The 14,034-nt window shown below is 41.1% G+C and overlaps 1 protein-coding gene across 3 annotated transcripts in view; it reads left to right on the top strand.

Annotated features, from left to right (window-relative positions):
• The first annotated feature begins 2,473 nt into the window (after positions 1 to 2,473).
• The window catches only part of VAMP7 (vesicle associated membrane protein 7), a 71,312-nt gene continuing 59,751 nt past the window's right edge, over positions 2,474 to 14,034 (top strand). For 2 of the 3 annotated variants that reach the window (XM_025373209.1, XM_025373211.1), the window contains exons 1-2: positions 2,474 to 2,655; positions 10,645 to 10,734. In XM_025373209.1, coding sequence (XP_025228994.1) covers positions 2,525 to 2,655; positions 10,645 to 10,734 — 221 coding nt within the window. In that variant the 5' untranslated portion in view covers positions 2,474 to 2,524. Of the gene's footprint in view, positions 2,656 to 10,644; positions 10,800 to 14,034 lie in introns of all 3 variants that reach the window. The other variant, XM_025373210.1, reaches the window with a different exon arrangement.

Below are 14,034 nucleotides of genomic sequence, written 5' to 3' on the forward strand. Positions count from 1 at the left end.
AATAGTTAATGCATGCTGGGCTTAATACCTAGGTGATGGGTTGATAGGTGCAGCAAATTACCATGGCAGACTTTTACCTGTGTAACAAACCTGCACATCCTGCACATGTACCCCAGAACTTACAATAAAATAAAATTAAGTAGGATAGAGGACAATCTGCTAAATCTAAGATGCATATTTGCAGCACTGCCCAGCATAGTAATAATTTAGAACATCTGGCAGCCCTTTAAAAGTCAACAGACTGCTTTCATCTCTGTTATCTCATGTGATCGTCCTAGGACTTGGTGGACAGAATTATCTCCATTTTACAGGGGAGAAAACTAAGGCTCCAAGATTTAGTAACTTACTTCAGTCCCATCAAGGGAGGACTGGATCAGATTCCTGATCCAATTGCCAGGAGGCAAAACCTGATCCAATTGCCAGGATCCAATCCTGATCCAATTGCCAGGAGGCAAATATTTCTGCTGTCCCACTGGAATATAGGGCTCCCCTGTCCTGCCCTTCTAGGGTCTGCATTTGCCAGCTCTAGGATGAACACTTATACAGGAGCTATTTCTAAATATCTAGATATCCCTGTTTATCAGTGCCCCAGCATTCACTATGGTAACCCTACATGCTGAAAATAACCATATTAAGGAAATTAGGCTGTGTACATTCACTCTCGTCGCCATCTTGGTTTTGGTGGGTTTTGGCTGGCTTCTTTACTGCAATCTGTTTTATCAGCAAGGTCTTTATGACCTGTATCTTGTGCTGACCTCCTATCTCATCCAGCGACTTAGAATGCCTTAACTGTCTGGGAATGCAGCCCAGTAGGTCTCGGCCTTATTTTACCCAGCTCCTATTCAAGATAAAATTGCTCTGGTTCACATGCCTCTGACAGGGAGGCCTCAGGAAACTTACAATCATGGTGGAAGGCAAAGGGGAAGCAGGCACATCTTACATGGCCAGATAATTCATTACAAATTTTAGGGTATAGATAAGATTACTTTAGGAGAGAATATGGAGTAAGAGGGGGCTTTGCTAGAGTCCTAAAAGCTCTAAAGAGAGGCAATATTTAGAGTTCACACAGCTTAGTAACTCAGATCTCTCTGACTCTAAAACTCATTCTTTTTCTAAGATACTATGCTGCCTCTTAAAGAATAGATATTGAATACAATATAATTAAGTTAATATTAATATGAAATGTGAACCTTTGCAAAGGGGAGATAAAACAAGGGGAATGATTAAGATCGCCAGGAAGAGTGTGAAGAGTAAGAAGAGAAGATGGCGTAGGGCAGAACCCTATGGAATGTGAACATTTCAAAAGAAAATGAAGAGCTGCCACAGAGGTGGGAGGAGAACCAGGAGGGTGTAGTGTCTTGGAAAGAGCTAAGAGAATAAAGGGGTTCAAAAAGGAGGGAATAAGGGCCGTGTGCGGTGGCTCGTGCCTGTAATCCCAGTACTTTGGAAGACTGAGGCGGGTGGATCACGAGGTCAGGAGTTGGAGACCAGCCTGGCCAATATGGTGAAACCCCGTCTCTACTAAAAATATAAAAAATTAGCCGCATGTGGTGGCACGCGCCTGTAATCCCAGCTACTCAAGAGGCTGAGGCAGGAGAATCACTTGAACCCGGGAGGCAGAGCTTGCAGTGAGCCAAGATCAGGGCACTGCACTCCAGCCTGGGCAACAGAGTGAGATTCTGTCTCAAAAAAAAAAAAAAAAAAGGAATAATCAAAGTAAAATCCTGCAGAGTTGAAATATGGTAATGGCTGAAAATTATCTATTTGTTTTAGCAACACTGTTGAGAATTTTGTCTGTAAAGGAGAGGTAGGAGAAAGACCACTAGCTTTTCTGTGTTTGGTGAGGGGGCATAGGGTATGGGGTTAAGAAAGGTGACTTTGGAATGTTTTAGATGAGAGAAATTTTGACAGCCTTTAAGTCCTGATAGTAAAGAGCCAGTTAGCAGAGAGCCGTCGAAGAGTCATGCAACAGCAGGGTTCATCAGAGGAGCTTGACTCTGAGTCAGCAACAGGGAATAGGGATGGAAGAGGGCTGGCTTAGATCAAAGGAGAGTAGTCGTTTATTATTATTATTATTAGTGCAAAAAGAACAGGAGAAAGGATTGGTGAGAGGTACAAGAAAATTAGAAAATTTCATGGCGAAAGTAGAGGCAGCTCCTGTCAGATGAACTCTATTTTGTCTGTGAAGAAACAGGCGACGCTGCCTACAGAGACTAAGAAGGAGAGACGGGGCCAGCTTGGTTCTTCATTTATGCCGCCCACCATTGCTGGTAGATTCTTTATCTAGCCTGCATCCTCTCATTTTCCTGGATCCCTATACGGCGTTTGACGCTGTTTACCACAAGAAATGTCGAACGAACGTGAGACACTCAGGGATGCTCCAGTCGGAACTACTACTCCCAGAATGCAGTACGGCTCCTGGGAAGTGCGGGCAGCTGGGAACGCAGCAGGCCTAGCCCTGTCGCCTGCTGCCATTGGAGGAGCGCTCCCACTCCCAAGAGGCCACGCGTAGGCGGGGCGCTTCATGCGGAAGTCGGCGGCGTCCGGTCCCGGCGTCCGGTCCCAGCCTGCTCTGGGAGCTGGCAGTTGGCGACACTTCGCTGACCCGCGCCCCTCGGTCCCGAGCCCGCGCGCCCTTAGAGGGTGCCCGGACAGGTAAATGGAGTGGGGCGCGCTCTGCGGGAGGCGAGGAGAGAACTGCGGGGAGAGGGCGGAGGCGTAGACGGAAAGGTGCTGGGGTGGAGCGAGGAGGCAGTGCAAGGGTGGCTTGGGCTTCTCTGGTGTCGACAGTTTCAGTTGTCGGGCAGGACCAGTTTTGGCGTCTTATGCCACTGGAAAGGCTTCGAGTTAGAGTGTCAGAATGCGTCACTTCAGCTGTCATTACAGGAGGGAAAAAATGTTAACTTTCTCTCAGTTTGCATTCTACAAGACCTTTCTGTAGCATTTAAATCTCTTGAGATCCCCCGAGTCTTCCAAAAACTCTCTACGTCCTTGTTCCATGGCGTCACTTTCTGCTTCACCTTCTACTTCTGGCTGTTTATGCTCCTTCGTGGGTTCCTAGCCCCTTATTCGCCCTTCCTCCACTGCTCAGTATTGACAGTCCCCTTCTTCGTCTGTTCAGGAACTGTATTTCTGACCGACCCGTTTCCTCAGCTTCAGACCTGTTTGGTGTTTTTATTAGTGGCCAATGTTTATCAAATTCTGACCGCGTACTTTGGTAAATGCTTTACATCTCCCTCTCCCATAACTCTCACAAACAATCAACTGTCTTCATTCGGCCTCATTAATTGCTTTCAACTACCTGTATCTCCATTCTCCCTCCATTGATCCCAGAGGATACAGTCATGTTTGGGATATTAATTCCCTTTGAATACCTGTGGCTGAGAGCAGATCCATTCATATATTTAACAAATATTTATTGAACGGCTGGTATATGCTTGACACTCTTTTAAGTGCAGGGGATACAGCTGTAAATAAGACTTAAGATGTTGCTACTCTCAGGAACTTACATGTTTGTGTCTAGAGGGGAAAACAGGAATAATCGGGATTATGTTATATATTGGTTAATGCGAAATAAAACAGGTGGTTGACTTGAAAGGGTGGGATCCTATCCTAAGAAAGTCAGAGGGATCGGACTGGGTCTCAGAGCATCGTCCAGAAAGAATAGTTGTAATACCAACAGGAATAATCTTGATCTGTAACATGACTTTTCATAAACACCTCTTCTTTTCCCCTGTCTAAGCAGTGTTTATTCTTCATTCTTCTATCTCCTCCAAGGTTGTTGCATCAGAATTCATGGTTTATCTATAGTTGGTTTATTCCTTATAAGACCCAGAGAGAAGAGTGGGGGATTGAATTACTATTAGCTCAACTGCTTTATCTTACTGAGAAATATAGTTTGGTTGTGAAAATATTATTCTTACCAGGTCCTTCTGAATATAAAGTTATCTACCATTTATAGTATATTTAAAACCAAAATATGCTCAATGTTCACTCATTTATTCAACAAATATTTGAGGGAATATTAGATGGTAGGCACTGTGCTGAGCACTGGGAAAATAGGGTAAAATAGACACTTTGAGCTCTCTTCCAAGGATAAGTAATCCTAACAGTATACTGAGGAAATTCCTAAGGCATAGGCTGACACCTACATTCCTGTTCTTCATCCAAGGTGAGATCATCACAAAACATTAAGACATTTTCTGAGCAATTGTGGACATTCTGAGATTATTCACTTATTATTCTTTATCGCGTTTATTTATATGTCTTTCCCCATTGTTCTATGGCTCCCTCAAGTATTGGAATCCCTTCTTCCTTAACTTTATACCTCTAGTGTCTACTTTGACTGTCATATAGTAACCTGCCAGTACATACGTGTTGGATTGAAATAGAAAGACTCCCTATTTGATCAAATTTAAATGACATGATTTATACAAGGCCTTCTTTATGTAAGGCCATCAGCCGTATTCCTCAACCTTCTCATTCACCAAAGGTGGATCATTTCATCTTATCAGGCTAACTTATGTACCTTCTTTACTTTGTTCTCACCTCTATGCTTTCTCGTTCCATCCATCCCTCCTAAAATGATCTCCTATCTCTTCCCAGGCACCTTGTGTACCTCCCTCCATTAATTTAGTGGGCCAGTTAGTTTAATAATCTGCTCATGATATAAAGGTGGAAAAAAATTAATTTCCTTTTTATATTTCCTATGAAACATTCTGCCAATGAACTCTTGCAAGAATTAACATAATAGGTCCTCCTGCAATAATATAAATAATGATACAGAATACTTTTTAAAAATTTTGCATTGCCTATCACCATGTGCTATGTAATGAGTTAATTGTACTACTTTATTTGAACCGTTGTATAACCTCTGTTTACACAGCATGTTTTGGTATCATTTGGTTTCTAATTGGTAGAAACACATCTTTTTTTGTTTGTTTTGTTTTTTGAGACGGAATCTTGCTCTGTCACCTGGACTGGAGTGCAGTGGCGCGATCTCGGCTCACAGCAACCTCCACTTCCCAGGTTCAAGCAATTCTCCTGCCTCAGCCCCCTGAATAGCTGGGATTACAGGTGTGCACCACCACGCCCGGCTAATTGTTTTTTGTATTTTTAGTAGAGATGGGGTTTCACCATTTTTGGTCAGGCTGGTCTCGCCACCCACCTCGGCCTCCCCAAGTGCTGGGATTACAGGCATGAGCCACTGTGCCCGGCCAAGAAACACATCTTTGAGTATTACTTTCTCCTTCGCCTGAGATAATTTAAGTGGTAATGTTATTCTGCCACATTGTTATTTTCAGGATGTCAGTTAAAGTCTTAAGTATTAAAATTAAAGTTTTTTGGTTTTTTTTTTTTTTTTTTTTTAGGCAGAGTTTTGCTCTTGTTGCCTAGGCTGAAGTGCAATGGCATGATCTTGGCTCACCTCAACCTCCATCTCCTGGGTTCAAGCGATTCTCCTGCCTCAGCCTCCCAAGTAGCTGGAATTACAGGCCTGCGCCACCACGCCTGGCTAATTTTGTATTTTTAGTAGAAACAGGGTTTCTCCGTGTTGATCAGGCTGGTCTCGAACTCCTGACCTTGGGTGATACACCTGCCTCGGCCTCCCAAAGTGCTGGGATTACAGGCATGAGCCACTGCGCCCAGCCAGAACTGAAGTCTAATTCCATGCAGATATCTTTCAATTGTAAATCATTACTGCAAAAGACAAATTTTGTCTTTATAACGGATTAAAAACAACAGCAGTACAAGAGTGCTTGAGTCATGACTGTCATGAATTTAGGATGTGCCAACCTAAGATCAGCCAGATGCTTCTAAGATGTAAACATTAAGCATTGTCATTTTAGGTGATTTATTGACACCTATTTCTTTATAGACAGGAATGCAAGTGCAGCACTGAATTGTGTGCCATTGCTCATTTATAAGACACACATGTAGATGATCCAGAATATTGTTATACATTTTTCAGCGTTATCAAAATACAAATGCAGAATTAAAAGATTTCTCAAAACACATGGACTTGGCCTTTCCCCTTAGTTACCTGAAACTGTCTTCAGCCTCTACTTGAAGATGCTTTTGCTGAGAAGGAGCAGTTTCATCATTGCTGTTCTATTTTATTACCAAATTTTTTTATACAGGCAATTCCTTACTTACAAATGTATATATTTTAAAAGTACTGTTGTAAGCTTGTTGTTTGGAACGCTGGATGTATTTTCTTCTATAAATAATGCTATCCATGACATTTACGTTGTTATGCCAACCAGTATCATTTTAACTTTTAATTTAGTGGACTTGAAGACCTTCCCCACAATTTACAATAACTCCTCTATTAAAAGACTGCATTTATAATTCTCATTTGAATTCCCTTATAGCATATCTTTTTTTTGAAACCCAACAACTAGAACAAAAATATCATTTCTTTAGTCCCTTAACATAGTAAAAACAGACTTTTCTAACTCTAAGCTGTTGTGGGTGACCCTTCTAGCCCTTAGCTCTAAGGACAGTCCTCCAATATGAGCAAGGAAAAAGAAGGGATAGAGGTTTTAGAGAGGGAGGCAAGTTGGGCAATATGAGTATCTGGAAAGGGAAGAGTAGGATTTGTTTGGGTGAACAGTGAGTTTCTAAAATGGAAGTCTGCATTGCTTGTCAGCTTTTTGGCTAAGATCAGGTGTAGTATCAGTTTAAAATGGGGGCTTGTTGTGGGTTGAATTGTGTCCTCCAGAAAGCTGTGTTGAAGTCCTAACCCATGGTACCTGTGAATGGGACCTTATTTAGAAATAGGATCTTTGCAGATGTAATTAAGATGTAATTGAAAATGAGGTCACACTGGAGTAGAGTGGGCCCTTGATCCAATATGACTGGCATCCATATAATAAAAGAGAAGAGACACAGAGAATGCAGTGTGAAGACACAGATACAGAGTGCACCATGTGACTACAGAGGTAAAGATTGAAGTGCTGCATCTCCAAGCCAAGGAACACCAAGGATTGCCACCAAACTATCAGAAGCTAGAAAGAGATAAGGAAAGATTCTCTCCTACAGGTTTCAGAGGGAGCATAGCCCTGCCAACACCTTGATTTTGGACTTTTAATCCTCAGAACTGGTAGGCAATACATTTCTGTTGTTTTAAGCAACCAAGTTTTTGGTACTTTATTACTGCAGCTACAAGAAACTAATACAGGGTTCTTAGCAGGAATGAAGTAGAATTGGGATGATGGCTGTGGGACCAAGTGAGGAGTGAATAGGAGAACAAAGAGGAACAGAGTTGATATGGGGCTTTCCTTTATGTTGCATTATCTTTTTTTCTTCCCTTCTCTCTCTGGCTTATCTTTTCATTCTTTTTCTTCTTGGATCTTATCTTTATATAGCACTTCATGGTTTAGTAGGCATTTATATACTGCTAATAATTAGCAGAGCCAGGTTTTCTAACTTCAAATGCAGTGTTCATTGTACCACAGTTGTTTCTGTTATCCCAATACTCATCAAGACGTTATGGATTCTATTACAAGACGCTTACAGTTGGGGCAGGTAAGACTTCATAGGTGGGATTTTTAGCAGTATAGGAGAGAGGAAGGAATTCCCATTAGTGACATCTGGAAGGAAAGTAAAATTTCTGTTGCTATGTACCCACTGTTTAACAGTCATTTTTAAGTTGGGGACTGTTTTTATTGAATGAAACACTACTTGCCTATAACTTATATCCATTGTTCCTAGTTATATTCCGAATAATGTGCTCCCTGTTCCAGGTGACTGTACTTTATATAAACTCAAAAACTATTGTAATGTTCCTTCTAAGTCCTCTTTCTCATGTTACATATCTCTAGTTCCTCCAGCCAGTCTTCAGATGACATACTCTCCATGTCTCTCACCCATATTGTCTCCCTTTTGTCCAATCATTAAATATTCTACCCAGAATTGAATTCAGTATTTCACATATGTTCTAACCAGCACAGAGTGTAATGGGACTAGTACTTAAACAGGTCAAGACACCCTGTTTCTTAATGTACTTTGAGATTATGTAAGCATTTTTAAGCAATATCTCATACTGTTGGTTCATAATGAACTTACAGTCCACTGAAACACTAGATCTTTTTGTATTAATTGTTGCCAAGCTCAGTTTTCTTCTTGAACCTGCACAGGGACTGAGGCTCCTACTTTTTCATCTCTCTGTTCCAGGGACCATATGATTTCTTATATCTGTTTCTCTTTGCGTTTTTGTTCCTCTCTACTGTATGTCTCTTTGACCCTAAGCAATGACCTCCTTCCTTGTTATAAAATTTCATTGATGCTTTTACAGTCTTCATTCTCTTTCTTTCCTTTTGGCTTCTGGGCCACCACACTTTTGGCTTTCCCATTTGGTCCTCCTTAGTCTTTGTGAGTCTCTATCTACCTTTCCCCCAACTGTTGGTTGTGCTTTGGGTTTTTTCCTCAGCACTCTTCCTTTTTTCTGTATGCAATTTATCTTCAGCAAATAAATCATGTTTAAAATGGCAGATCTAACTGAGCTCATCTGGGAATAAAAGGACACAAAATCAGTCCCGGAGGAAAGTCAACATTTAGAGGTCAGGTAGAGGAGGAAGAGTCAGCAAGAAGACAGAAAGAGCAGCCAGAGACGTAGGAGCATTTCAAGGAGGGTTGGTCAGCAGTGTTGACTGCCTGAGAGGTCAAATAAGGTAAGAATAGAGAAGCAACCACTGTATTTTGCAACACAAAGGCTGTTGGTGACCTTAGGAAGCGTGGTTTTTTTGGAGTGTTAAGGGCAACAGCCAGATTATAGTAAGTAGAAGAATTAAAAGGAGGCAGAGGAGCAGAGATAATGCGTAGCAATGCTTTGAAGAAACAGAACAGGGCCAGGCATGGTGGCTCATGCCTGTAATCCCAACACTTTGGGAGGCCAAGGCAGGTGGATCTCTTGAGCCCAGGAGTTCAAGACCAGCCTGGGTGACATAGTGAAACCCTGTCTCTACAACAAAATACAAAAATAGCTGGGTATGGTGGCACACACCTGTAGTCCCAGATACTACGAAGGCTGAGTTAGGAGGATCACTTGAGCCTGGGAAGTGGAGGCTGCAGTGAGCCGAGATTGTGCCACTGCACTCTTGCCTGGAGCTTGGGTGACAGAGCAAGATCCTGTCTCAAAAAAAAAAGGAAAAGAAACAGAACAGTAGGATCCACAGTTAGGGAGGCTTTAGGATCAAGGGAAATTAAAGTATAAGACAGCAATTTGGAAACTATAACTTGCTACCTATGTGTAAGGAGAATTCTAGAAAGAAGATGGTCGAGATCACAACCCTGGGGAACAACTTCAATTCAAGAGTAGGAATGAAACAGAGACCCCCAAGAGACATTCAGCCCAAGAGACAGATGAGCACCTTCTGCTCTGTGTGCTGTCCTTCCATGCTGGGATTGCAATAAGGAATCTGCATATTCCCTAGTCTCAAGCAGTTTGTAGTTTGCTGTTGTGTTTCACAAAGTATATTTGTGTGAATCACCTGCATCCAGACAGACTTGTGTTAAATACAGATTCCAGGGCCCTACCTCAGGCCTACGGAATCAGAATTTCAGGAAGTGATGCCAAGAGTTTGAATTTTTAGCAAGTGACTCATACTCTGCCACACAAGATGATTTGTATTCCCACTACAGTTTGAGAACCACTGGTATGTTGGGTGCTGAGCATGTTAACAAATAAGAGTAGGTTTAACAGTTAATCGAAGACTAGTAAAGCATTTGTTCATCTCTTTTTATGTTTACGTCATTAAATAAGAGAAGCTGGGCTTGTTAGGTGGGAAATAATAGCACATATTCATAGGCAGACTTAAGGAAAATAATCTTAAACTCATGCCATATTGTTTTAGTAATGTTTTGTTTATGAAGGGTCTTACCATTCCTTTCTTGTGGAAGCTTTGAGTTATTTTCACTTTGTTTCTATTATGGATAATGACTTTATACTGGCAGTGTACAGTAAAAGGATAAGATTATGGGCTCTAGAACCGTACTGCCTAGGTTTAAATTGCAGCTCCACACTTACTAGCTCTGTAATTTGGGGGAAATTATTTAAGTCATTTGTGCTTCAGTTTTCTCATCTATAATAGAAGTATCATAATAGTGTATAATCTCATTGAGTTGTGAGGACTAAATGGATTAATAATTATAAAGTACTTAAAATGGTACCTGGCACATAGTAAACAATAAATATAGGCTATTTTTATTGTTAATAGTTATCTTTATGAATCTACAGTCTTCTGTTGAACTATTTCTCTAGGATAAATTTTCAGGATGAAATTTCTACATTAAAGAATGAAGACATCTTTATGTACCTTTGCTATCTATAGTCATTGCTTTTCAAAAGGGTGATATCTGTTTGTGCTGTAATAATTTGTAAATGAAATCTATCAATGGTGTGTGTGTGTGTATATGTGTTTTGTATGTCTCTTTATATGCATACAAGCATGGCTTAGGTTGTAAGTTTGTAGGAAACTTTGACCTTTTTTTTAAAGCCTGCTGTTAAGTCTGTTGTTAAGTTTCATGTTATAGTACCTTGTTAGATATTATCTCCAGGTAGTATGTTGGTAAATGATAGTAAGTTACTTTTGGAAGATTATGTCAAATAAATATTCTAAATCTGTGTCTTTTTCCTTTTGATAGACTGAAGCCATGGCGATTCTTTTTGCTGTTGTTGCCAGGGGGACCACTATCCTTGCCAAACATGCTTGGTGTGGAGGAAACTTCCTGGAGGTGACAGAGCAGATTCTGGCCAAGATACCTTCAGAAAATAACAAACTAACATACTCACATGGCAAGTGAGTTCTGTTCTGCATGTGGTAAGGGATGAAAGAAGGGAATTCTGTTACTGTAATCAGAATGATAGAAAAGTAGAAAACAAGCTTCTAGGTACATAATTTGAATAAGCTGACAGAATAGTAACCTTCAACAACTTAGAAAATATCTGGTTTTGTTACTTATAAATTTAACTTGTAATTATTTTATTCTATTATTGAAGTGATATTATTTTATTTTGAAGAAAGATATGGAAATGTTAAATATAAAAATGACTTTGCTCTAGAGCTGTGTGATATGTGAAATGATTCAGATAAGATAGATAATGTTCCTTTGTTCATTCTTTCAGTAAATATTTACTGAGCGCTTAACTATTGCCAGGCACTTTGCTTGGTGCTGGGGATATAACAAGAAATGTAGTATTTGCCTCATAAGGGTTATAGTTTAATGAGGGAGGCAGTCAAATCCATGATGTCAAGGGTGGGAGGGTGGGAAGTAGTAGATAGGAGGATGGTATTCCAAGTAGAAGGAACAGCAGGTAGAGAAGTATGGAGGCATGAGATCATAGGGCGGGCATATTTAGGGAATTGCAGACTGTTCTCTGTGACTGGTGCCCAGGATGGTGAAAATAAAGCTAAAGAGAGATGGGTAGAAGAAAAGTCATGTAGAGCCTTGTAGGCCATATTAAGAGCTTGGACTTTACCCTGTGGGCAGTGGGAAGGCATTGAAGGTTTTCAGCCAGGATGTGACACAGTCAGGTTTTATTTATTTATTTATTTATTTATTTAGAGACAGAGTCTCACTCTGTCACCCAGGCTGGAGTGCAGTGGTGCGGTCTTGGCTCACTGCAACCTCCATCTCCCAGGTTCAGATGATTCTCGTGCCTTAGCCTCCTGAGTAGCTGGGATTACAGGTGTGTACCACCATGCCCAGCTAATTTTTGTATTTTTAGTAGAGACGGGGTTTCACCATGTTGGCCAGGCTGGTCTCAAGCTCCTGACCTCAAGTGATTCACCTGCCTTGGCCTCCCAAAGTGTTGGGATTACAAGCGTGAGCCACCGCGCCTGGCCTTCAGTCAGTTTTTGCTTTAGAAAGATCACTCTGGTGACTGTTAGAGTGGCCATAGATGGGAAGTCTTAGTAGTTAGTTTTAAAAAGTGCCTCAACCTTCCCCATTGGCACTTGAAAATCTTTTCTTACTTAACCCAGCCTTACTTCCTTAGTTCTTATCTCAGAATGAGGTCCTTATTACTTTCTATGGCTAACCCCTTATACAGTTTAAGGTCCACTCTAAGCTACTGTGAGAGAGACCCCCGAGATACAGTATTAATTTTAGTGAGATAGTCCAGAGATGAGTGGTTTGGGATGTTGGGGTGGCTCTGCCATTTCCGATTCCCTAATTCCCAAAGCAATTAGTGCTTTCCACCTCTGGCCAAGGCAGCTCCTTTGGTGCTTGTTATATCCCAGTGCTTGCCCAGTAATTTTAAAGGCAGGACCCAGAAGTGGCCTGTTATTGTTGAGAAGTTTCTACTTACATCTTATTGTTCACTACACAGTCATGTAGCTAACATAGCTAGAAGGGAGGCCAGGAATTTTCTTCTGGCTATCCAGTCGTAGGCTCAACTAAAACTCTGTTACTCTGGAGGAAGTTATAGGATATCAGGGGATGACTTGCAGTCTTCCAGTCTGCTCTTCTGGCCACCCAGATATTTCAGTGAACCTTTCTTCCCAAACATAGAATACGCCTCTTCTCTGAGAAAGGTAGCTCAAAAGACCTATCTAGTCACTGTGTTTGGCTCCAAGTCCAGCATGTCTAGGTGGTACACAGTCCTCTCCATCAGGCCCTGGTGTGGCTCCTGTGGTCTACTGACCATAAACTAAAAGATAAGTCATATGTTTTCCCTGCTCTCCCAGCCTAACCCAGTAGACAACGGTGAAATAAGGATCATCATAGTGAGAGTTACAAACTCCCGTTTGGAAAAGGGAAGAATGAGAAACATGTAGAAGTCATTGCTTTCCAGTAATGATCAAATAATTGCCTCACACAATTTCAAAGACCCCTATTCTGACCAGGTAGTGGTTAGTGGTTCTGCTTTCTTGGAGGAACTCCCTCACCTTTTTTCCCTGACTCCTGGCTTTGTTCTACAAGAAGTTCTTCCTTTCTGGCCACATCCAAAATGGGAGTTAGAGAGTATATCATCTTTGGGAATTGTACACATTTTGTAGTCCTCTTCCTGCCAGCATAGGTTTGTGGGCCTAGAGGTTAAGGGTTAAATAATCCTAGCCTCTTATGATTTGGGCTTTATACTTTCCCTAAAAGTGTATTAGACTTACAAACTCTGTTTCTAGGTAGCTCCTGGGAAAATGTCCAGGGAAAGCACATGTAGTCCTTTTAGAGGCAAGACTGGGAAATAGGGCATATATCTTCTGCTCATGTATTATGAGCCAGAATTTAGTCACAGCCATATGTAGCTTTAAGAGAGTATAGAATATGTAATCCAATTAAAATGCAGTTATAGTAGAAGGAGATGTTATCTGTCTGCCATGCCTCTCTACCTGTGCCTCTGATCTAGCTGTGTTATTTTGAGCTTTGGTACCTTTTTTTCATGCTTTTGTTATCTTCTAGGAATGTTGTTCTCCTCTTAAGCCTCCTTGTAAACTTTTGCTCACTTTACAGGCCCCAAGCGAAATACTTTCTTAATTTGTAGTTTAATGCCTCTAAAAGGGCAGTTCTGATCATGTTCAACAGATACTGTCTGCCCTCAAGGTAAAATTCCTTAACAGGACTTGGAATATTCTTCAAGATCTGCCACTTTTTCCTTCTCTGGGCTCATCTTTTACTACTTTAGTCCTCAGTTTTGCTTTCCAGCCATACGTAGCCATTTGCAGTTCAATGCTAGGTTCTTTCTCTCTTCCTAGCCTTTGCAATAGCTGTTACCTTTTACTGGAATATATTTATCTGCTTACTTTTTAAAAAATCTCACTTCGGGTTCCTGAACTTAGATGTTTCCTTTTCCAGAAACCCCTGAACACTAACACTGAGTCAGTCACCCCAATCAGACACTCTTTTTATGTGTCTACATAGCATCTAATTTGTTCATATTGTAACACTTATCACACTGTATTATTATTATTATTATTATTTTATTTTTTATTTTTTTTTGAGATGGAGTTTCACTCTTGTTGCCCAGGCTGGAGTGCAGTGGCGCAATCTCAGCTCACCACAACCTTCACTTCCTGGGTTCAAGTGATTCTCCCA

Source organism: Theropithecus gelada, chromosome X (genome assembly GCF_003255815.1).
Source record: "Theropithecus gelada isolate Dixy chromosome X, Tgel_1.0, whole genome shotgun sequence".
Classification (NCBI taxonomy): Eukaryota; Metazoa; Chordata; class Mammalia; order Primates; family Cercopithecidae; genus Theropithecus; species Theropithecus gelada.